We start from the raw sequence: 24,771 nt of genomic DNA, 5'->3' as shown, positions 1-24,771 counted from the left end.
GCCACTCAGAAGAACTGGCAGCGATGAACAAACCCTGCAGCTGGCCCCTCAGAAAGCTTGGGAAGGCACAGCTGAGTACCAGCCGTGGAGGTCAGCATGGCTGTGGAGCATGTGTTTAGCTCACATGCCCACGGTGCTTCATGGAAGAATGCTGCCAATCCTTCCTGCCCTGTAAAACTGGGACTGAAGAACAGGTGCCTACAACTGCATGCAGGACTCCAAAGATCAACCCTGGTGTGTCCAACCATGGCTGCTCCAGCAGCAGAGAATCCAAAGAACTGCACTTGCTGGGCACCTGCCCAGGTTTCTGTGAGTAAATGTATGTTCTGCAGAGTGAAACCCAAGAACTCAATAGGTATTTCTTCTCTGTATTTGAAACAACAATGGATAATGGATAAAATACTCGTATTTTACTGTGGTAACAAAATACTATTCCATCAGTAATTAAGAAAGATGTTAAAGAAAAACTGTTTAAATAATAATTATTATAATCTGCAGGAGAATAACTTACAGCCAAGAGGATTTATTTGGCTAATGAGTTCACTGAACCATTGATTTTTTTTTCTTTATAACAAATCGTGGCACACTGGGGAACTTGAGATAACTCAGGGAAAAAAAAATCCAGTTCTTGTCGGTATCTGTGTGTGTTCACACAGATATGGGGGAAACTACAGAGCAGTCAGTTCAACATACATCCCAAGCAGTCGCAGACAAGCAGCCAAGGGATGCTTTCAAAATCAATTGCTAATCGATTAGCATAACTAAGTTAAACTCAGAGCATCTGTTCTCAGCCTGCACTTAGCTTTAACTTTTCTGATTGTTTCAGTTCTGAAAAAGGGCTTAAGTGCCCAAAAACTTTTCTGATGACTTTTTTCTTTCTTTGGTTCTTTGTCCCCCAGTCAAATCAATCAGTCTGTAAAAGGTACTCCCCTTTTCCTACTAGCCTCACATTCCTTGAAAATGGTTCCTCAGTGGTATCCTTGCATCAATGAAATCACACCCTTGTAAGTTCAGTGGGCATACAGATGAAATCTGATCTATGAAGATGTGTGCCCAGGGATGGCTTGCCCTCTCAGCCACCTGCCTGACCTCAGCCTTCCCACTGATGCTGGGATCCCCTGCCTGCAAAGCTGGTAGCTCTGAAAGGAACCATGGAAACTCACCTGCAGTCCCAGCACAGGAGCTTCACTGAAACAGATGTCCATCTATGCTAAGACACCTTTGTCCAAAGAGGAACTGGCAGTGCCAGGAGCTGGCCTGCCCACATATGCAGTATCATTGTGTGCCCCGGTGTTTGCAGAAACTAAACACGGGAGATTCACCTCTTCCAACCTGAGCTGCCCTCAGCATCCAATTGCAGAACAGGCTTCAGAGCTAGCAAAAGTAATCAGCAGGACCTGAGGCATAGCTCTAAGTCTACCAGCTGCAAGAAACAATTACAAAATAAAGCAAACGATTAAATTAAATCCTTCCCTGTCCTTAAGGTGATATTATCTTAATGGCTGAGTACCCATTACTAAACGTAAGTTATTGTAGGCACACGGACAGTGCTGGAAGTAAGGAAGAATGGTAAACCAGCCCCACATGTACTGCTCCATAGACTGCCTTCCTACCAGATACCCATTGAGGCTAAAGCAGTCCCAGACCATGCTGCCACCAAAAGGGACAGACCCTCCTGTTTTTTGCTCCTCCTCCACTCACAGACATGTGAACAGAGAAACAACGTGTAGTGCTGTCTTCACGTACCTTCTGCCAACTAGTCAGGCACATCTGGAGTCAGGAACAGGAGCAGAGTTATCTTACAGCAAATCTTTAAAGGCTGGTTAGTGCTTTGGTTTCTTTACAACTGCTTCTTTAAATGGTAGGAACAAACACTACCCTTTACCTTGTCTAGAGTGTGGTGCAGCCCAGGCAGCAGTGTGTGGACTTGCACTGTACTCTGGTAGATGCTGACTGCTCTGGGCCCAGGAGACCAGCACTGTCAGGACATGCTTCCTCCTCGCCCCACATCAAAGTCCCCAGGGCCAGCACAAACACTGCTGTCTTGCCCTGAGCTGCAAAGCCAGGCAAACCCAGACATTGAACCTGCATGAGAAGCGTCTGGATGGGAGGCCTCAGCCCCACACTCACCACACATTTCTCTATGTCTCCTGAGAAGCAGGTGGATGTGTGGGTCTGAGAGCGCACATGCCACTACGTGTGGCACATCACATGGTTAAGCTCTGTCAGGACAGCCTTCAAAGCAAGGCAGAAATCATACTCTGGTAGGTATAGAGCAAGACTAGGGTTTATTCCAAACAACTTCGGGTACAAACCGTAAACAACTTGACTAAAGACAGGATCTTAATAGATGCCCAGGGAATAGAGCTGCATCATTGAGGTTAGGGATTGTAGACTTGAGATAGGGAGGCCAATATGCTATGACTAAAACTGTGATCAATGCAGTGTATCTGCTCCTTGTCCCTCAAAACACCCTAATCCCCATATTTTGCTTTTCCTACTGAGTCTGGAGTTTGTCCTGATTAGTACGGGTAAACAGAGTGCTCCAAAACAGGCGCATGAGGCAGAACACAAGTCTGCCTGTGAGAGGGACATAGCAACAGGCTTGGCTTGGGGGGCTGGCATGGCCTGGCAGGAGGCGTGCGTGAGTGGAAGGAGTTAGCAGGGAAGGCACAGTTGGCACCGCAGGGATGGAACATCTGCACAGAAAGGCAAAGTAGGACTGGAACCACAGTCCTCAATAGAGAACATCCTCGAAGCTGAGCAGCAGGAAACGGTGCAAGGCACTTGGCAGGTGCAGCTGGGACAGAACTGGAAGCAACCGGCCCTCCAGGAAGGTCCTGAGTGTGCAGCGAGCCAGATGCTGCAAGGAGCGAGGTCTTCGCTCCAGGGAAAAGAGTGAGTGGTAGAAACGTGGGTATTTCTGCAGAAAGAGAAGAGAGGACGACACACAGATAAAGGTAAAGATACCACCCTGGCAGCAGAAGCTGAACCAGATATCCCTCTACCTTAGTCACTATGGTGAAGTAGTGTTGTCAGCAGGATTTAGGAAGTAATAATCCCCCTGTTCTCAGCACTGGTGAGGCCACACCTCAAATACTGTGTTCAGTTCTGGGCCCCTCCTCACAAGAGAGATACTGAGGTGCTGGAGCATGTCCAGAGAAGGGCAACAAAGCTGGTGAAGTATCTGGAGAATAAGGCTTATCAGGAGCTGCTGAGGGAACTGGGGTTGTTTAGTCTGGAGAACAGAAGGTTCAGTGGGGACCTTATTGCTCTCTACAACTGCCTGAGAGGAGGATGGAGCAAGGAGGTTGCTGGTCTCTTCTCTACGGTAACTAGTGACAGGACAAGAGGTCATGGCCTCAGGCTACTCCTAGGGGAGGTTTAGATTGGATATTAGGAAACAGTTCTTCACCAAAAGGGTGGTCAGACATTGGAACAGGCTGCCCAGGGAAGTGATAGAATCACTGTTCCTGGAAGTGTTCAAAAACCATGCAGGTGAGGCCCTCAGAGACATGGTTTAGTGGTAGTCCTGGGGTAACGGTTGGACTTGATGATCTTGAAGATCTTTTCCAACCTAATTGATTCTATGATTCTGTGATGCTTCCTCCCTATCCCCCAACAGCACTACCCCTGTGCCCTGCAAATCTCCACCCAGCCGCAGCCCTGTCCCAAACTTCCCACAGCCCCAAGGCTCCTCTGGCCCCCTGTCACAGTAACTCAATGGCAGGATGCATTCCCTCACCTGTACAACCTCTGCTGGAACTGCCTCCACCCAGTCCTCAGAGACACGCACGTGGTCATAGCTGTTCAGCAGGGCCTCGATGACACGCGGGCAGGTATGGCAGTACCGCAGCACCTGTGTCAGGGAGAGAGCAGGTGAACGCTGCCTTTGGGCAAGGTCCTCAAGTCTTACCTTCACCTTCCAAAAGCTGCTCAAAAACAGCCTTGGCAAGTCTCAGGAACTAATGTCCTTCCCTTGTGTTGCCCCACGAGATCAAACCCACAACAATGGTGGAAAATGCCAGAGCACCACTCGCGTGACTGAGGGTAACTGAGCCAACCCCCAACATGAGCAGCATGATTGCATTCGGCACAACTGGGTGCCTACAGCCTCTTCTTGGATGCAGGGGTTAACATACATGGCAGGGATGCAGAACTTTGTCTCGCTGCTGCAAGTAGCTTGCAAGCAGCCAACGATCTGCTTCACACCAGGCTCTTTCCCTCACATTTTTCTAGTTAGAGCACAAGGCATTCTGGGGCAAGGACTGACACTGATCTTGTGGGCAGCAAGACTAAGGCATACTATGCCTCTGTTGAGGGCTACACGGGGGTCTCAGGGATGTATTATGCCTGTTTAGCGTGGTGCTACAGAGACATCCAGTATCTGTGCTGTGCGTAATGAATGTTCTAGGAAGTAATGTGCTCATGTTAGCTGTGACACAGAGCCCCAGGAAGACATCACACATCTTGTGTAACACGTCTCTGGTGTGTACTGTGTCTGTGTAAACACAAGCAGCATGCTGGTGCTCTGTATCTTACACCACCCATGGGGCCTTTGGAGCACACCCCACCCATGCATAGCTGTACAGAGGCAGATCTCCCCCGGCTCTTGGCTCCCACTCCCCATGGCCCAGGCCAGCAGTAGCTGTCAGAGTCTATTCTGGCTGTAGGAGTGATCCTCATTATCTGGCGTTAATAGGAGATTAATTAGTGTTAATTGTTGATTTTCCTGTATTTTCCCAAAGGGGAGAGCAATCTGCTGATCTCCGGGCTGAGTAATTATTGCACTGCTCAGGAATTAAGACAGAAAATTAACCCTCTGTTTACTGGTGTTTTGCAGAGGCAGCATGAGCTGGAGGGTATGGCCCAAAGAAGAAACATGCCCAAGAGACTGAACATCTTCCTGGGCAAGTGATTAAGGAAACTAGTAAGTACTGTCCACACAGCTTAGCAGACGGAAGTGGGAGAGTCCTACAGGAGAACATACCCCAGGAGAAAACTTCAGAAAACCCCTTCCCATTAATGTCAATTTCCCCTCCCACAGCCTGTGGGAAGAGACAAGCAAGCAGGCTGGCACAGAACAAGCCCTTCTGCGACAGAAACACCCTTGCTCTCACTGGAGCGCTAATGTTCACATTCTCCCTTTCCCACCATGCTCCTGCATGGCTGTGAGCCCCTCACCTTGAGAAGAGCACCAGGCCAGATGCGGATGGCACCGTAGTTGAGCAGGACTTGCACCACAAGCTCTGGGTGGTGGTCTAGCTTGTAGGCAGCTGCTTGCAGGATATTGTGCAGTGCCGTGTTGCCGCTGTAGTTCATGACGTTGACGTTTGCACCCCGGGACAGCAGTAACTCTGCTATTTGAGCATTGGCATTCTTGCAGGCCAGATGAAGTGGGTGCTGACGGTCCCTATCTGCAGCATTGATGCTAGCACCACTCTCCACCAGCAGCTGGCAGACTTGGTAATAGCGGTCCATGTCCTGGGGCTGATGGGGCTGAGCACAGGCAGCATTCAGTGGCGTCTGCCCCTCCTCATTCCTTGCCTCCAGGTCTGCCCCATGGCGCAGAAGCAGCTGGACATGGTCTGTTAGGCCATGCCGTGCTGCTATATGCAGTGCTGTGTCACCTTCCTCCTCTGTCCGACTCTTCACGCTGGCTCCATGCTGCAGCAGCTGCTGCACGCACCTATGTGGGCCAAGATGACTCAGTGACAGGCTCTCCTGTCCAGCTATACTACCTCCCCTCCCCTCCCCACCCCTTCCCTCCCCATGTCTGTACCATCCTAGGGCTTTTACTTTTCCCAGAAGCCCAAAAATCCCTGCTCCTCATGCCCTGGAGCAGTTTTAAGCAGATGACTGGTGAGTGGAGATACCATCATCCTAATTCTAGTTAAGTCTTCACAGATGTGTAATACAGTGTTGTTACACCCAGAGTCTGCTCCCACACACCCGCATCAGCCTGCATGCATAGTGCGTGCCCTGAGCTTCAATGTGAACCATCAGCTCTGTACTGCTGGTGGGTAGCAGAACAGCAGCACCAAACTCAGCTGCATCAGCTGAAGAGTATAGCTTGCACTGATCTATTGGACTTCAGAGGTGATGCTGGTCCTGGAATAGGCAGTAAGGCCATCCCATTCAGCTGCTGTTGCTGTAACCACCACCCCACCTGCAGGGATAAGCAGGGTACACTTCTACAAAGGATAAGGCTTGAGGTGGGGAGATCCACTGTGCCCCCTCAGCAGAACTCACTCGATGGAGTCTGGGCTCTTGCAGAGATGCAGGGGCTTGTAGCCATTCTCGGAGACAGCCTCAGGGTCAGCACCAAAGCTGAGTAGCAGGCGCACGCAGTCTGTGCTGGCCGCTGCACAAGCCTCATGCAGGGCAGTCTTACCCCCTGGTGCGAAGTTGACGGCAGCACCCCTGATTAACAGGAGCCGCAGGCAGTCTGTGTAGCCCCGGCTGGCTGTGATGTGCAGCGGTGTGGTGAGCTCCTGCTCATAGCTCAGAGACCACAGTCCTGCAGGGAAAGAGACGTCAGGGGGCTGCGTCCAGCCACACTGCACAAAAGCACTGGGTCCAGACCTGCCCTTTCCCCCAGGGTACCTCATATACACCCCCCCCCCGAGAGACTCGGGTTTCCCCTTAAGGGACTGCCTCTTTGTGACAGTCTCTTCTCTGCAAGGTCCCTGCCTTTTGACTAGCCTGCCAAAGGCAAAGATCTGGGGATAGTGCCTTACACTGACTGCACAGCCGTGCTGATGGGGAGCTCAAAGGAGCAGCTGTGCCTTGGGCAGAGGCTGCTCCTAGGAAGTATGCTTCTCACCTGCGACTCAGTCATGCAGGACAGGGGTTGTGTTGACAGGAGTAAAGCAGAAGAAGCGCCTGGGGCACAGGCAGGGCTGAAAGCAGCAAGGTGGCTGGGAAGAGCACCAGGTGTGAAGCACCACAAACACAAGGAACCAGACAGTAAAACAAGCAGGCTGACACACACAGAGGAGATTTCGACAAGCTGTGAGCATGGTGCAGACAAGAAAGCTTCAGCAGAGATGGACATCTAGGGCTTAGGAGAGAGCAAAGGGCTGAAACATGCAAACTCAGCAAAGATGCTGGAACCATTGCTGAGCTGGTGCAGTCTGCTGGCAAACGGCCTGCAGCTGTTACAGAAAAAGGTCTCCTTAAATCATGTTTCTTGCTGCCCAACCAGGCTAGGGTGGAGAACCAAGTCCCAGACTTCATATGTTCAACACTACATCGCTCTCACCTCTTTCTCGCAGAAGCAGTATGCAATCAACTGTGTTTCCCAGGGCCAGGTTCAAAATGAACTATCTCAAGGACCTAATGCAGGGTTGTGACAACTCCTTGGTCAGCACAGCCCACAGAGAGACGAGCAGCAGAGGCTGCACACAGACAGAATAGGCATACAGAACCTGGTTACAGGGCTGGTCACAGAAGGAGCACCACCTGGAGCTTGAATCTCCTCTGCCAAGTGGGGGAACCCAAGCAGCTTCCAAGCACTTGCACAACCCCTGCTAGAAGAGGCAGGTATCCTGGATCACACTCCTGAACACATAAACACTCTCCCGTAAACAGCACAGGGGAGCCCAACTACATCCTAGTGCTCTCACTCCCACCCTCATTCCTCCATAATCCAATAAGCACCCATAACACACAATCCCAGCAACAGGAACGCCCTGCAGCATAAGCAAAAGGCTCTGAACCCCTGTTGAGGTGTGGCACTTGCTGCCTGCCTGCTGCCCCCTGCATACTCAGCCAGCGGATGTTGAAGCGGTAGTTCTTCCACTCTTCCAGGTCACTGGTGTCAAACACTGCACTGGGACTCAGGTTGTTCTGAGAGTTGCTGAGGATCTCGGCCACAACCTCCTGATCTCCAGTAAGCAGGGCCTGCCAGTAAGTCTGGGCAGGGCCATCCACCTTCTGTATACAAATGGGCTCCTGGCTCTTGCCTCCTCTGCCTCTGATGCTGCTCATGATGCAGTACGCAGACCCTCCCAGGCACCAGGGCAGGACGTGCTGCTGCTGCCTCCCTGGCCAGGGTCTGAGCATGTGGGTGCAGCCCCACTAGTGTGCTGTGCCCCAGTTGATGGGCTGCCTGCCCTGGGGCACTATACAAGGAGGTCAGACATGCCACAGCGCTGTTTGGCCCAGGGTGGGTACAGCTCAGGTCTCAGCTCTTCTATTCTGGGAAAGCTTGTGACAGAATGTTTGGGCCAAGAGGCTGAGAAGGACAATCCTCTCAGGCAGCAGTATCCCTACAGTCACTGGTTGTGAAGGGAAAACTCTTAGGCAGGGCAGGGTAGAAGGGTAGCATGAAGGGTAGAAACAGAGACATGACATCACTAAGAAAAGAGAGGAAAGTAGTCTCATGTCCCGCTAGTCTTCTGTCACCCAGCTGTTGCTCAGAACACAAAGCACAGCTGCTGCCATAAACCAGCAGCACAGCTCTGTCCAGCCCTTGGCTCCTTGCACATCTCCAGCCCCAAACACACACTGGTTTGCTAGTTCCACCTTAGCCCTTGGCACTAGACAGGTTTTTAAACAAGCTAAAGGAAAGTTCATCTTAATCAAAGCTTAAAGACAAAGGACTTTGAAGACAAAGGCAGAAATATATACAAGGATGGGAAACAGTGAAGTAAAAACATAGAAGGTAATTGTCCTTTAGACCCCTTCCTACTTTTCCTTGAAATTCAGCTTTACAGAGAGCTCCTGCATTGTTTTAGTACTCCTTTTCCAATCCTTTGACACTTGCCTCACTCAGGGTTCTTCACTGCTGTCCTTCACCTGAAATGGCATTTTCTCCTGTCCCCACCGGGTTGTATAAACCCACCCTGCCCCTACTTTTGTTACAGAACAGCACGCTTTGCTCAGCGTTTGTCAGCATTGTGTGTGCGTTTTGTTCAGACCATATGTTTTAAGGAACACACCAAACTGCATGGAAGGCTAGTAGTGTTTAGTTCAATTCTGTGGTGTGGAACTATTCAGATCATACAGCTAAAAACAAGTGACCCCAATAGACCACCAAGCAACAATTACCTGGAGGACCAGAGAAGAGTGCGAGATAGGGAACTTTATCCTTCTCAGTAATGAAAATAAATGAGCAAGTTCTGTACTGACAGTCTCCAGCATTCTCTGTCTGTGCTGACTTCACCATCTTGTCTAGCTAAAATGTAGTGGATGAAAGAATAAGGAGGGAAGCACCAGGCAGACTTTCTCACTGTTTCTCCAAAGATATAAGCTGGTGTCCCATGAAGAGTCTAAGGTTCCCAATCACATACACATCACCAGGGAGGCAAAAGGCTGTGTGAGTTAGTGTCAGTAACACATACAATGTACACTTCCTCTGGGCTTCTTAAAATATCAGTAGGGATGACTTGGGAAACACCAGGTCACTAGTGTCTACTTTAAGGTCACTGGCTGGCTAAGCTTTAAGAAACTGTCCCTATAGGCCAGTGAGATACAGAACCAAATCATGAAGGTTTCTTTGGTTGTTGTTCCATATCCTTATCTGACAAATTTGGCAGTACATTTTTGGTCTGTTTAGCTTGATGAATAATTTTGGTTGATTTTTTACATCTTGAAACCTTGGTGGTAAGAACAATTTCTGTCTAAAGTTGTTTTACATCAACTGCTCTGATAGCCTTGGGACACCAATATTTACAAGCAGACTGACTTGCTGTTCAGGTGTCTGCCAGCCCAGTATAAGACAGGAGTTAAAATGTGCAATTAGTACTTTATTGACAAGTGGTTTCAGTTACACAAAGGGCAATCAATACCTTTTGTATTTTTATTCCTAAGAAGACTGTAACATTTCAAAACATGGGTTGTACAAATCTTGTAAGTCAGTAAATAATCGTCACCACTCACAAGCAGCACCACTTGCATGTGCAAGCTTGCACTATCTGTTTGTCTCTTGGCAGCGGGGATCCCCACACAAAACACTTGGCCATGGTCAAGCTTTATCAATGTGCTCCATAGCTTTGTGGCAGGACACTTAAAAAGAGCACACACCTCTAGGAAAGTGGCCTTTATCAACAGGTCTTCCATTCTGGCATAGAGGGGTTTTTGTCACTAACCTTCTATGGAAAAGAATGGTGCATTTATGGCCCCCCTACACCTGACAGTCTCTGTCTTAAATTCTGGATGTCTGCCTGCACCACACGGCTAACAGACAGTGGCAAGGACAACTGCACTTTCAGACTACTAATCTGTCTACTACCACTTCTCTGCTGTTCTCAAAGCATGTCACAGCCTCCAGTTTCTAATGAGCTGGAGTAACAGACCCAACTTAAGATACATGGCAAGAAAAGCATCCTTATGCCACCTGATGCCTTCTCACCCAAGCACTGCCTCCATCTCGCTCATATTTCACATCTGTCCCAACAATTTCTAAGAGTACAGCCCTGACGTTGTTCCTCTCCAGCAGCACTTTCAAGGGCCCTATCCTCACCAGCAGTTTGGCCACCTTCAACAAGACCGCTACCATTTGTTCAAAGGCACTGGAATCCTCCTTCCTCAACCAAGAGCCATTCTTCCTCAGTCCCACTTCCACCACCCTGCTTCCACCATCGGGGATTCCTCTCAACACTTTTCTCAGGCATCAGCACTCTTTCTCTGGTCCCCAGCCTGGGCACTTTCCATCCTCCCATGTCCCAGCCCTGCACACCCACCAAATTTCTTGCTAGTCCAGCGTAGCTCACCACCCTTGGTCTCAATGATGAGGTTGATGGCTGCATCCTTGGTGAAGTACTTCTGCATCATCTCCAAGTCCCCAGTGAAAAGCGCATTCTGAACCAGCAGATCCCGGCACTCCAGTGGCTCCAAACGGCTGTTCTGGCACCTCTGGCTAGCTGGGCTCAGGCTGTGCTTACTGTGGGAGTACTGTCGCATTACATGCCGAGAGTATTTCCACTCATCCTGCTGCCCCCCATCCATTTGCAGGAAGCGTGTGGTAGAGCTGAAGGGAAAGATGCAGTCCATCACAGGGGGTAAACAGGGCAAGTCTGAACTATACAATAAACAAGCTGCTGCAGGCAACAGCCTCTTATCCAAGGCTGTGTCCTTTGCAGGTTACTCCTGGGTTCCAGCTTCCCAGTGTCTGGCTGGATTCAGGAACGGCCTGACTCACCCATTATAAATAGTCATGGTTGGCAGCTCCCGTTCATCACCTCCTTCCAAGAGATTATTTTCAGCTGCTGGATGCAATCACCAGCACACATTAGGTACAGGAGAAGGGTAGCAGGCATCCTTGAAACACTCTATGTGCTTGTTTGTTTGCTCTGCAAAGTCTCTGCTCTGCACTATTCTCCCACTTGGAATGAAACAGAGCAAGGCCACAGTCCAAGCACAACTATGGAGACCTCTCCAGCCTCACTCACATGTGGTGGTCTTTGCCATGCTCATCCCACCATAGGTATATTCATACACACATCCCCAGTGGCCTTTCTCTTTGGCACACAAAGTCCTCCCAAAACCTCTCCCCACTCAGTGGTTTGTGTTCTTCTGCACAAAGTGGCCAAAACTGACAAAGAGCTTTTCTGTCCCAAAACAACACGTGCAGAGCTCATCAGAACTATCCATTAACTTATTTTTAATTTCCCCTTTCTCATCTCTCCCTTTTACTTCCTTCACTTCTGCCATCTCTTACACTGCCCAGAGCCACCTTTTACCCAGGGCTTGCTTCATTTACCAGTTCTGTAGAGAGAGCAAGTTTGCAGGGGGTAAAAAAAAGCTGCAAAGGAGAGTCACAGCCCAGAAGATAGAAATGGGTTTAGGGCAGGAGAAACGACTGGCCACTTCTCCAAAGCACAAAGGAAATGGGACAATCAGGCTGAAACCAACTGGAGAGGAACAGGAAAAAGCAGAGGAGACAGGATGAATTACCTACAGACTCCACCAGGCTCCTTTCCCTGTAGATGGGATCCACCTTGCTCAGCAGCTGTAGGAGCTCACATACCTTGTTACTAACAAAGTCATCTGTGTAAACTACAAGCCTACAGATGTAGTATATGGCCAGGCCTATCAGGTCAGAGACTACCCAGTAAACCATGATTTAATGCAGATATTAGCTAGTCATATACACTAACCTGGATGTATTAAATGCTGCCACTTTCAGAAGGTCCCAATGACACATAGTAAGCTACTGGAGCCCATACTTGCGCTTTGTTTTCAAGTCTTAAACTATTAGCTCCTCATTTTCTACCTTAAGCATTAATAAACCCTGGTTTTGCTTTACTGTTAAACCTGATGGGTATACAGAAGCTGCTGTGCTAGACTGAAGTCAAAAGCAAAGTACACACCTCTTCAATACAGTAAATAAAGGAAAGAGGTTGCTGAAAGAACTTGCATCCTGATTGTAAGGGAGAACAAGCAGCTAGATCCTGCTAGTCTGCAAAAGGGCAATGCAAGTGGAGCCAGCAGCTACTGTTTTGGGAAAGCCTTTACTCCGGCAAGCACAAAGAGTCCCTCCTGTAAGCAAAGGTAGCAGAGAGAGACCTCATGGACCTTCAGACCAGGCTCTAAGGAAAGAATAAGCAGAACGTGTGTGATCCTCAAGACAACATTACTGAACTGAAGCCCTCATTTACAAGTAGGCCATGAGACATGGGGACTGGATTAGAGACTCTCATGTGAGTAAAGCTGTCCCTCAAACATTCTTCAGGACTGTTCTTACACAGCAGCACATGGGTTGGAGTGGTAACCACTCTTAGTAACACTTCTGTACTGCTCAGGAGCAACTTGCTATGGCAATAAGTCATTCAGAAGAGCTTTCCAGGCTCACTTCTGACACAAGCAAGCCAGCTTCTCAGGAAAGAGGGCCTGCTAAGGACAGCACGTGGCAGGGATTGTGAACTGTGTTATTAAAAAACCTAACCCAGCTGGAAGGCAAGTTTGAATATAGAAGCTGACAGCCCATCAATCTCTCTCTCTGGATCTCACCTGCTTCCTCATGGAAGGCCTTTTACAAAACTAATGCTCATTATTTCCAAGCCAGACTACTGACAGCTGCAGCAACTTTGCTAGCTGTGGTGTCAGAAGCCTGGAGTCAGGAGTACAGGGGTCTGAAGCGGGGAACATCGGCAGAGGCATAGCCCAAACAGCCAATTTCAGGTGAGCCAGCCCCACATCCACTCACAGCCTTGCTCAGTTTGCTGGCCATGCATTCCTACCCATTGTGCCTGAAACACTGGGCTGTCTTCCTGACCTTACTGCAGTCACCTTTGCTTTGTGTGGCTTCTCATCTTCCTGGTCCAGTGCCACATTCAGGATCTGTGGTTCCTCTTCCAAGAGCTCATCATCATCCAGGAGAGAAGACAACCTCAACATAGCACCTGCTTGATTCCTGGTTCACCTCTAACACCTCACTAACACTGGACCAGGAACACTGTCCCTAGAGGCCACATCACATATTAGCCATTCCCAGCCTAACCGCTTCCTGCACATGGCCACAGGTTGCACAAAGCACTGGTTAAGTTAAGGTTTCTCCAGGAAGAAAGAGTCATGAATACCTTCCTGAGCCTGAGAGCTCTGCTCTTGAACTCCATCAATCTCAGAAGCCTTTCCATCTCCCTTCAACATCTCCAAGTAAAACAGTTGCCAAGTAGGAAGGTCCACAGGGCTTATCCGCACCGCAGGAAGATGTCTTTTCCAACCTCTTCTCTTTTATGTCTTGATCAGCTTCAGGCCATGGACTCTGTCTGCAAAGATGGGGCAGCTGAACTTCACCAGACTCACTCTTTCAACTCCATTTTCCCCTGCTTCCCAAAGTCACTCAGCCTTTTACCTGACACTTCCCTATCGCCACACCACATCCATTAAGAGAACACCTCATCACACCCAGTTCATTGTCATGTTATACCCTTCCCACTTGTGTTTCAGCCCACTGCCACCATCAGTGAAGAACTGCTGCCTTCCCCATAGCAGAGCCCACCCTGTTCCCTACAGCACCTCTGACCCATCTCCCTTGGAAGGACAGTTGCACGGGCAGCTGACAGGCATGTAACACAGCCTGCCTTGGATGAGCTGGGCCACCATGCACATGAAAAATGAAGCTTGGCAGACAAAACAGCCAGGTTCTCCCCACCAACACACAACGCTCAGGGTCTCAGCAGGGAAAGCCAAGCATCCCATACACATGCAAGTCCAAATGCCTGCATTTGGCATTGCCCACCATCCACACCAAGATGTGCTAATAAGCAAGCACCTGGAAAACCAAGATGGACTCGTGCATCTTGCACCACAGCTATGGCCAGAAGAAGTGGCAAGTTCAGAGCAGATACCCAAAGCCCTATGCACAGAAGACAAAATGAAGTGTCCTGAAGAATAAACCCACCCCAGACAGACTCTTTGAAAGCAAGGTGAAGGTTTCAGCTGGAGCCTTACTACTCACAGGCACATACACAGGGAGGGAACAAATGAAGGCAATACCCCACATGTTACCATCCACAAACTCCTGCACATAAACTGTGCAAAGTTTCAGCCATTAAGTATCAGCCTCTGGTTTCTTGATCTGTGTTGCATTTAGAGCAGCTCCAGTCCACTCTTAACCATGGCATGCAGCTCCCTTACTTGGAGCATTGTGAATGCTCCATTCATTGCTGGCAGAAATAATGGATGAAGGCATCACATGAGCATTTCCTTGCCTCAGATTATATCACTTAGCACCCCTTCAGCATAAGGCTGTGGGACCCAACCCTTCCATCCCAAGACCATCCCAACACATGTTTCCCAAACACATTGGAAATTCAGCCCTGGGGTGGGATAGGGGTAAATTCCCCCTCCTGAGAACATTTGCTGCCTCAATCACAGGTAGTCCCCATGTTTTATACCCTGGCCTTCCTTCTCTGATTTGACAACCTTTGCCCCTACTCCAGCTTTGCTTCTGCCTTCATACCTACTCAGCAGTCTTTGAGAAAATTATGTTAAGAGCATCTTTTCTTATTCCAGAAAGCAGCCAGCAAGGTCACTGTGCAAGGGACGTAGATGTCAGAACTCAACATGCCCTTAAGTATACCTGCAGGCTTGATCCTCACCTCACACATTCGGTTACAAGGTGGCACCAAGCAAAACCACAGCTATGACCATGGCTAAGAGAGCCTGAACGCAATCAAGAGAGGACAAAAGGAGAAGACTGAACACTGCTCATGCCACTGAGGCCAACAGGATAAAGTGGTACCAGGAGCCCTGTACTGCCACATAAGATTTCTGTTTTACAGAGGTTGGGAGGGCAGAGGAGGATGCCCATGCAGCAGTCAGAGAGGAACTGGGGACAGAGGGACAGACAGCAAGGCCACCCTCCCATTCAGCCACTAGCCAGAACTCAAGAAACTGATGCTCAAGATGCTGCTCCATCTGTTCCCTCCTGCCTGGTCCTTCCAGCTCACGTAGCTTCCCATGGACACTCAAGAGCACATGCTGCTGAGCCTCATAGTCAGGCTGGCACGGGTGCTGCAGCTCTTCTCCCAGCTGCACCCAGAGCACAGCAGCTGAAAGCATTAGGGCTGCAGGGTCTGGAGCCTGCAATAACACAAGTTCAAGCGCTTGTCAGAAAGTAAGCACAGCTCTGCACTGAGCACGGAGCACACGGGCAGCACACCTGAGAGACAGTCCCATCATGAAGCATGCTCCACACATCCCATTTCAAAGGCCAGCACCCAACTGCCATGACCGTGCCCCTTGCTCCTCTTGCTGCAGATGACACCAGGCCTGACTTATCAAGTAAATTTCTCCCTAGTGCTGAGCAGAAGCAGCCATGGTGGGGAAGAAACATTAGGAGCATCAGAAAGAGGTTGTGTGGGGAGTGAGCAGCGTGCGTGTAAACGAGCCTGTAACGAGTTTGTAATATGCATGTGCGGCGCGGCCTGCGCAGCGTCATCACAGTGGCATAGGCACTTTCCCGCCTCATTGCCTCCCAAATGGATTTTAAATATCATTCCGAGGACACAATTATTTAAAACGCTGAACTAAACACTCGCTAATGGGAAAACGGCGTGTGGCCTGCAGCAGCCATTCCTCATGGGGCCACTCTGCCCGTGTCATCCTATTCTCCAGTCCCACACCCTGCATGGGGCCACATGGAAACAACCTCCTCCCGCTTGGAGACCACGCAGGGTACCACTAGGTAACTGTCCTGAGCCCAGCCCAATACACATTGCTTATGTGAGAACACTCCTCTTGTCCTCAGGCCCCAGAGAAGCACTCTGCCCTGTTCCAAGCTTCTCAGCACTGGTGGCACAGCAAGGCAGTCACTGGGGCTCTAACAATTGCTGGATGCAGCTCCATATCAGAAAGCACCTTACCAGACAGCAGGTCTTTCAGTCCTGTCGTCCCGTTCCCCCCCCCATGTTTGGCAGCAGGTAATACACAGCTATAAAAGAAGAGGACATTAGAAGAAGGATGCCTTCTGACTCCCATTGTTACATGGCCCTGAAAATTATGGATATCAAATAAGACTTTTTCACATAATTAACTTCTGAATACATCCCCCACCTCCACTGCACAATCCCAAGCAGGGAAGATGAAGCAGCATTACTGTTGGCTGCATCCGAGACTCCAGAGTGAAAAGAATATGAAGAAAGAGAGAGGAAAAATAAAACAAAACAAAACAAAACAACCCCCACAAACAAAGCCCAGTGAAACAAACTATTTGCAGCAATCCTTGTTAGGGAGAACTTGGATGGAGACACAGCTCCAAGGATGCCACAGACCCTCGGTCCCATTACAGTACCGGCAGCATCAGGGATAACAGAGCCTCAAATAGCAATGTGTGTGTTCACGGGGGAGCATCTCTCTGACCTTTGATCATCACTCACCTCCCATTCTCCAGCAGGGATTCTGGGCCACCATGGGTTACAGACTCAGAGTTACCATTACTCAGTGACAACAGCCTGCCTCAGACCAAACCAGAAAAGGGAAGGGACATAGACCAGCCCTGTCCCCACACACCAGCAGCTGAACACAGAAAGGATGAAAGCCCCTTGCTGGAACCCTGGCTGCACTTCAGAGGTTCATATTTTAACAGCTTTGGCATCACCAGAGCTATCCATCACCAGCTCATTTTCCTCTTCCTCATTCCTGCCTATGCTATTTGGAACAGCGTCTAATGATGCACCAGAGCAGCCACCTGGCAGCACTGCTGCCAAGGGATGCAACAACATGGGAAGAGAAATGCATGCAGGTCTGCACACTGGTGCCAGGCCCATTGTCTAAAAAGCTCCTGCCCCTCAAACTGGCCCTACTCATCATAGGCCTCAGAGATGCTTTGCCTTTTGGTCCCCACCCTATGAGAGAAAAGAGCAGATAACTCTTATCTCATTGTTCACTTACAAAAATGAAAACAGAGAACACAGGCATTACTGATATTTTTATGAACACTTCGATTCAGTTTGTCACACTATAATGTTCTTTCAAGGGGGTTGAAGAATGGACCAAGGCAAAAAAACCCAAAACCCAACAGAGGTTACTTTTAGCCCATGGACATGTATAACTTGATAAGAACAAATCAGATTAATGTAGGCGTGTGGTCAGGGACACGCAACATGACAGTGCTGCAGTGTTGTAGCATTAAGAGCTCAGTGAGAGACTTGCAAGGGAAGACCTGGAAAAAGACAAACTCACAGACCAAGGCAGCCCCAAAACACTTTAAAAGAGTGCCTGCATGGGCTCTTAGTTAAGGTCTGCTTTTTACCACAAAAGGTAAAAGGTCTGGGTCATTTTGCAGTGACCAATTTGTTGTGAATCCCTGCTGGTTGGCAGAGTCTACCCCCTCTTCCCAGAGCAACTTCATTCAGAACTCACCTGATCCATGAAGGTATCATGGCACTAACAGGGCCACAAGTGCAGTCTGGAAGAAGCTGAGCTGTGGAGTAATGCTCAAAACTTCTAATCTGTGCTAAGCATGCAGAGTGATCCCTCAGGAAAGAAAACTATTTATGACATCCTGTATCAGGGCAGCTCTATGGGTACGTACTGTGGGGAAACAACGAGCACAACCCCCGCACAGTGACAGATGAATCCAGCCTTACACGGGAAATGCAAAAAAGAGACAATCTGGGCAGGTTCAGGGCAGAACTCACCATTCCAAGAGCAACAATCTCCTTCTGCCTCCCAAGCTAGGTGCATCTGCGCAGCTGGCTGCCCTTCCAGGTCTGTGAGGAAACACAGGGATCTAGTAAGAGGAATACTAGGCCAGTCATCAATTCTATTTTTCCAGAATTCAGGGGAGAAAAATAAAAACGAGGCGGGTGGACATGAAGCAGGATGCACAAATTACAGTACTGGAGAATTGAGCACCTGCACCACTAAAGCCTTACTCCTTTTGCGCTCATCCAGTGCTAGATACAATACCAGATGCTTCCAGGAGAGAGCCGCTCATCTAGCCATAAATCAGCACCTTATCCACACAGATGCCAGCCAATTACCTGCTAAGAGAGACAGGGTACCACGCAGGGAAGTTGCATGGTCCGCAGGCAGCCTGCTTCAAGCTGGACAGCACCAGGATCCTGCGTGTGCAGCAGAAATATGCTGAGCATCAGGTAGTCTGAGAGAGCCACCTCTAGGGCAGAAGCAGAACTGCAGTTCCAAGCCGTTCCACGAGCACTCTCCGTCCCACAAAAAGCGTAACTGCACATCCTACAGCCAGGAAAATGTGAGGGCTGCTGGAAAGGGGAAGAAAACTCAGACAATGTGGCCTAGGGAGCAATAGAATACACTGGGTAAGGAGATGGACTGCTCACCTTCTGGATGCAAACAGCAGCCTGCTCACAGTCCCATTCCTGGACTTTTCCTGCCTCTGATGCCGCATCCAGATGAGTCTACACTAAGAACCTGGCTCACAGGCAGCCCTGACACAGCCACTCTGCCACCTGCACCAGCCGCACAGCCTCTCCCCACAGCACAACTGGCCACAAGGGCTAAAGGAAACAGAAATACAGCCCGGCTGAGCAAGATGCTGCTCCCAACACTGCTCAGGACCAGTTCTGACTTGCAGGCAGGGCACTATAAAGAAAAGAGCACTCTTCTGTGCTGTTCTACAACCAGAAGGAATGGAGTACCAGTACAAGCTCTTTCCACCCTCCCCCAGCAGGCACCATACCACAGCAGCATGGCTGAGACTGAAGGTGATATGCGCAGTCTCAGTTCTGCTGCCTCCTGTACTTTAGGAGCAGCATGTGCATCTCATCTGGTCCATGCTACTGAGCTAAACTCACACCAATTAGACAGAAACAAGCATCTGTCACAGTTCCATAGATCATGAAACTCAGCATCACCTCACACACCTTGTGAAGTCCACCACTACCCCACATACTGTCACCAACCACAGCTCTAGTTCCTCCTGACACACCAACCCCATCTTTTGCCTACACTGGAAGACCTTAGAACTAGGCATCCACTCCCAGCCTGAAACTGGCAAAGGACCTCCACCACATCTCCACCCAGAACATAGTGCACGTCTTTCCTTTATGCCACCACAGATGCTGAGGCGGCATCTCCATGCAGGAACCCAGGGACAGCCGTGCACACCCTGAGAAGGTGCTGCACTCGTGGGACAGTTGGGCTGTCCCCTTACAGCACAGGAGATCGTGCCCTCCACCATCACTCTGGACACAGCACTCACTCAGCCTTGTGGGCTGCACAGGCTCCATATGGACAGACAGAATCTGCTAATGCTCCTGTCAGGGCCCTGGCTCATTCATGTAGGGAGCGCTTGGAAGCTCCCAGCCAGCCTGAGGAAAAACAGGCAGGACCAGTCATTAATATGATGGCCCAAGGCAAAACACAAGATGCTCAATCCTAAACGAGTTTATAGCCCTGCAGGACAAAGTTCTCTCTTCAAAGCCCCTGGAATCAAGAACAGATGATGGCCACAAGTCCTAGAAAGAAAATACCCTTTGTTTCTTCTGCCAGTCCAGCTCCTTTTACACTGTTTCTTCTTCCCCTACCTGAAAGGGAGAAATTTTTCACCAGGAGGTAAAAAACACAAACAAAAAAAAACAAGAAAAACCTTCAGAACCCATCAGGAAAAACAAAATACCTTTGAAAACAATTTACCCACTGCTAACTACACCCCACTGACACAGAGGGATTTAGTCTCATCTCTGTTACAGGCTGAATAACCAGCATGGTGATAACCTGGGCTGGTGCAAAGAGGCCCAGCACAGGAAGGAAGCACTTGAGGAAGAACAGCAGGAAGCTCAAAGACAACATAAGCCTTTAGCAATCAGAAACCTGAAATAAGGAGATTGGAGAACTGTGGAAGAACCCATCCTGCTTTCCATAACAACCCTAGCTTTCCACAGGTATCCCCTGTAATCTCTGGTCTTTGTTGTATTTTGCTGTTTTCAAACAGCAGCTCTCATCCTGTCCTACCAAACAACCTGGATGTCCACACTTCAAACTGCCTTATAGTTTGTAATGCAAAGATTAAAGACATGATCCGTGTTTTTATACGTTTATCTGCAAGCAGCCAACGGGAGGTTTTGCTTTTTTAGTTGCATCAAGTTTGAATACCAATTTCTACAGGACTCCATAAGACAGAAAGTCTCCATTTATGATCTCCATTAACAACTTGCTGAGAACTGGACAGCTCGGAGAAATCAACCTGCTGTTGGGTGCTCCATGGTTGACATATGGAGGTAATTAAAACTTAAGTGACTCTTCCTAAAACTCATAAATGACAAGTCTGTGATGCTATCGATCAAGTCCATGATTTGGTAAAATAAGATACACTGTACATAAACCACTTCAGTGCCTTATGCTCTAACCCCTTAATTCATTACCAAGCAAGTCTTAGAGAAGGGTTTCCTTTATTTTACCTGGAATTAATTATAGACTAAGTGGCTCACATTTAATAATGCTATCCTCCTTTCCAAAAGTGAAACACAAGGCTCCCTCTCTGAGCCTTTCCTGCTACTCCAGGTTTGGTTTTGGCTTTTTGGGGGTTTTGTGTGTGAGGGGTGGGTGGGTGTTGTTTAGTCACTTATTTTTAAATAAATGCCAGCAGACCAGAGAACTCCAGCCTATTTCTTTAAAACCCCGGTAAAAGTTATGGACACACCGACCTTGAAGCAGCTGTCCCAGCTAGCTGCTATTTAACAACTTTTTCTTACCCACAAATGAACAAGGTAGTATCTTTTTTGGTTTAATAATACTTTATTAATCAAACACAAAATACTTTATTAGAAACAGATGGTATTGCTGTACTTACTGCATACTTCTTCATGCCAGGATTTTTGTTGTTTTTTATGTGTAGAAGTTTGTATTAACTTCTCTATTACCAATACTTTTAACCTCCATAAAGGAGGCATAAAGCCTACAGCCAACAGGTATTTTCCACTTATCTAAGCTACATCTTTGTTAGGCCACCCTCCAGCACCCCAGTTGCAGCTTTCTCTGAGCCAGGTCTGGTTTGCAGTTCAACTTTCAGCTCCCTCTATCACCAGGTCCCAATTCCATAAACATCTGAAAAGGTTTCAGAAAACTCACTTAATTTTGCCGCCACCTTCTTGAAACCAATTTGACAGAAAACTTTACTAACAGCTTTCCTCCTCTGAAGGATAACATTATTGACATCTGCTCACCATGCTTATGATGAAGACAAGACCTTAGTAGCAGCTGACTTCAAAAGCCGGTGGCTAGACCACCTTTATTCATTGTAAAGGAGTGAGGCTACAGGTAACTCAGTTGAGCTGCAAGAAGTTAGAATGGGAAAATGCAGAACATTCAGATGCCACAGCAACTTTACCAGCTTGTATCAAGCTTCTAACATGCGCTCCCCACACTAACTTGTTTAGAGAGGGGCATGTGGAAGGGAATTTAGCCTGTGATAAACTAGGACAGGTTTGTGCTCAATCCTCTTTCTGGATCGCTAGTTAAACCAATCCTACAATTCTTCAGGTAGGCTAGATCCCAGGCTAAAAGTCCTTGCAGTCATCAGCAGCATGCCAAGAGAATCCTTCACCTTTTCCAACACTCGCATCCTTCTTCCTCCTGAATTTGGATAAGCATTCTGCTCACTCTCCCCTTAGGAAATACCCAACCAGCACCTGAAGAACTTGCAGCTGAGCTTCTCACCAGTGAGAGCTCCCAGCACTTCTTGCTTCTTACCCATGCTGGACCAGCACAGATAACCACCACAGCAAGTAGAACCGTCCCTCCTCTTCTTCTCCTATTGCCTACAGTACCAGCCACAACCCCCAACCACTATCACGTGTTGAAGGCAACAGCTGCTCCATACCAAATCAGCAGTGGGAAAGGGCGATAGGCAGGACCAGAGCAGGATCACCTCCAACCTCCCATCCCACTGAAAGCTCTGACCCAGCTCCTTGGGCCCCCTCCAACATCTGCCAGCCCTATCCATGGTGATGATGAACACTCACTGCCTTCTCCTCCCAGCCTTTCCCCCCAGCAGTACCATGACAGGAGAGGCACACTCAGTGCAATGGGACTTTATTGGGGTCTGGCCAGTCACTTGCTGCTGGTGTATTTGGTGACAGCCTTGGTGCCCTCAGAGACAGCATGCTTGGCCAGCTCACCAGGCAGCAGGAGCCGCACGGCTGTCTGCACCTCCCGGCTGGTGATGGTGGAGCGGTGATTGTAATGGGCCAGGCGAGAGGCCTCCGAGGCCAGACGTTCAAAGAGGTCATTGACGAAGGAGTTCATGATGCTCATGGCCTTAGAGGAGATGCCAGTGTCCGGGTGCACCTGCCAGATGGTAATCAAGCACTGTCTCACAAACCCATCATCCTGAAGTGGGGGCCACACTTCCCCCCCTTCAGACAGGGCACTCAAACCACACAGGGACCCTCATTTTCCACCGTAAGGGTCTCAAGTCCTGTGCCACTTACATTAGACTGAAGAGAAGCTTTGGGATTGCACTGGCAAGAGCCTCTACACAATCCCTTATGGAAAACCAGCCTGTGAGAAGTGGAGGTAGAACATGAGCTCCAAGTCTTGCCTACAGGATCATGCAGGCAACTGAGGCCCAGACAACTCATGGTTACCTCTGAAAAGGTCTTTTGCTCATCTCCCCAACAGGAATTACCAAAAATATTTAAATTCTTACACAGAGGGCCAGCACCAGCCCTATTGCCTTTTACTCAATCATGTCTTTAGGCAAAGCTATGTACTAAAGCTTATTCTCACCAAGAAACCCTTTCTGATTGAAGCCCATTTCTTGCCTTGCCTCTTGCTCAGAATCCCCCTCAACATGTACTTTTGAGATTCAGCTGCAGCAGTCTTGTACCCACTTATTCTGTTTTCCATCTCCCTAATAAGCAGATTTTCCCTCCTTTTCTTTAGGCAGTTAACATGCAATGGGCAGAAGTGACTTTACATATGAAGCTGCTTCTAGCTGAAAAGAAACATTTGCTCACCTGCTTCAGTACTTTGTAGATATAGATTGAATAGGTTTCCTTCCTCTTAGGCTTCTTCTTGGACTTCTTCTCCCCAGAGGGGGAAGCATGACCATACTTTCTCTCACTTGCACTCATCTCAGTCTCTAACAGAGCAATGAGTAGGTGCCATGGGTCTGGTTATATACTAAAGGCAGCAGCACCTCACCTGCGCCAAGTGCACTCCCAAAGAGCAGAACAAACACACACCTGTAACTGATGATTCCACTTTGCACTAACTGAAGGGCAGCTAGCATGGGAGGACCTTGGAAGTTACTGACCCAACTAAATTTTCAGACCTGAGAAAAGCTCTGAGAGTAACATGGGCAAAGAGGTGGGCAAGAGCAATAGCATCTCATTCACATGGGGCAGAAGTGTCAGAGGAAAGCTATTCCAAGGTTTTGGTGAAAGGTGCCTTCCTGCTTTGGTAGAGGGTATAAACCGGAGTACTGCTTTCAGAATCAAATGGGTGGAACCTCTTCCGTGCTATGTAACAGATAATGCAATCAGTGCAGACTCAGTCACTGAAGGGACTATCAGTCTAGTGAACTGAACTATAAACATCCCAATAGCCAGTATTCATCCCACTATCTCAGATAGCCTGCTCCTGGGAGTCCTGCCTGCTATACATAACAGGGCCTTGAAGGATGGAAGGGAGGCAGTGGGAGGGTGAACATCCTGAATATGTATTTGATCTTGGAAATCAGTGATCACACCAGTGCTGATAACTATGATGCAGGAATTAAGCCAGGAAAAAAACCATGTACAGCAAACACAGTACAGAAGAGAACAAAACAGAAAGTTTCCTGTCCTTGAGATGGAAAAGGAAGCCTTTCTCTGAGCAGGCATCACATCAGGTGTTTCATAAAAGGGTGATACCTTTGAGGTATTACTTCACGTACCTTTGAGATACGTAATGTACTTTTGAGGGAGGAGGCACTGGCACCTCTGTGCTGCCATCCACACTGTCCCCTGCTCAGGGCCTCCATTATACTGGCATGTTCTTAGCAAATCATGTCTTCCAAGGAGTGAGTTTGGGAGACTTGCTCATCAGTCACTGTGCCAGTGCTTGTGCATACAATAGCGTTTCACTGAATTTAGGTTCATTCTAGGCCTGTCTTCATGGGAAGGCATCTGGCCACCCACCCTTAGTGCAAATAAAAATCACAGTTACAAGCAGGGTCTAAATATCACAGAAGGGCTTCTTGCATGCAAGAACTGAAATATTAGTGACCAGGTGGAACATGCTAGAATGGTCACATCAGCGCATTCATGACAGAGAATAGGCTTGGGCATTGAAGATATGAGGTAGTGGGATCCTTCTGGGAACAGCAGTGACTCATACTGAGAGCAAGGAGCAGGC

At 48.7% G+C, this 24,771-nt stretch overlaps 2 protein-coding genes across 3 annotated transcripts; both read right to left on the bottom strand.

The window, feature by feature from the left end:
• Nucleotides 1-2,269: 2,269 nt before the first annotated feature.
• Nucleotides 2,270-11,151, bottom strand: ASB10 (ankyrin repeat and SOCS box containing 10). 2 transcript variants are annotated; one of them, XM_062618159.1, is made up of 5 exons: nt 10,689-11,151; nt 6,253-6,520; nt 5,185-5,689; nt 3,746-3,859; nt 2,270-2,923 (listed from the first exon to the last, which is right to left on the bottom strand). In XM_062618159.1, the coding sequence occupies exons 1-5, from the start codon at nt 10,996-10,998 to the stop codon at nt 2,738-2,740; spliced, it is 1,383 nt and encodes a 460-aa protein (XP_062474143.1). In that variant the 5' UTR covers nt 10,999-11,151; the 3' UTR covers nt 2,270-2,737. The 2 variants fall into 2 exon arrangements, with proteins under 2 accessions (XP_062474143.1, XP_062474144.1); XM_062618160.1 differs by lacking the exon at nt 10,689-11,151 and adding an exon at nt 7,770-9,230.
• Nucleotides 11,152-22,447: 11,296 nt separating this feature from the next.
• Nucleotides 22,448-23,521, bottom strand: LOC134163350 (late histone H2B.L4). Its single transcript, XM_062618158.1, has 2 exons — nt 23,391-23,521; nt 22,448-22,719 (listed from the first exon to the last, which is right to left on the bottom strand). Exons 1-2 carry the CDS (start codon nt 23,505-23,507, stop codon nt 22,483-22,485), a joined length of 354 nt encoding a protein of 117 aa, XP_062474142.1. The 5' UTR covers nt 23,508-23,521; the 3' UTR covers nt 22,448-22,482.
• Between the last annotated feature and the right edge of the window lie 1,250 nt (nt 23,522-24,771).

This window comes from Pezoporus occidentalis, unplaced genomic scaffold, assembly GCF_034315485.1.
Source record: "Pezoporus occidentalis ecotype Australia unplaced genomic scaffold, CSIRO_AGI_Poc_V1 ctg2, whole genome shotgun sequence".
Classification (NCBI taxonomy): Eukaryota; Metazoa; Chordata; class Aves; order Psittaciformes; family Psittacidae; genus Pezoporus; species Pezoporus occidentalis.
The sequence above is the reverse complement of the archived record's forward strand: the minus strand, read 5'-3'. Positions and strand labels throughout refer to the sequence as shown.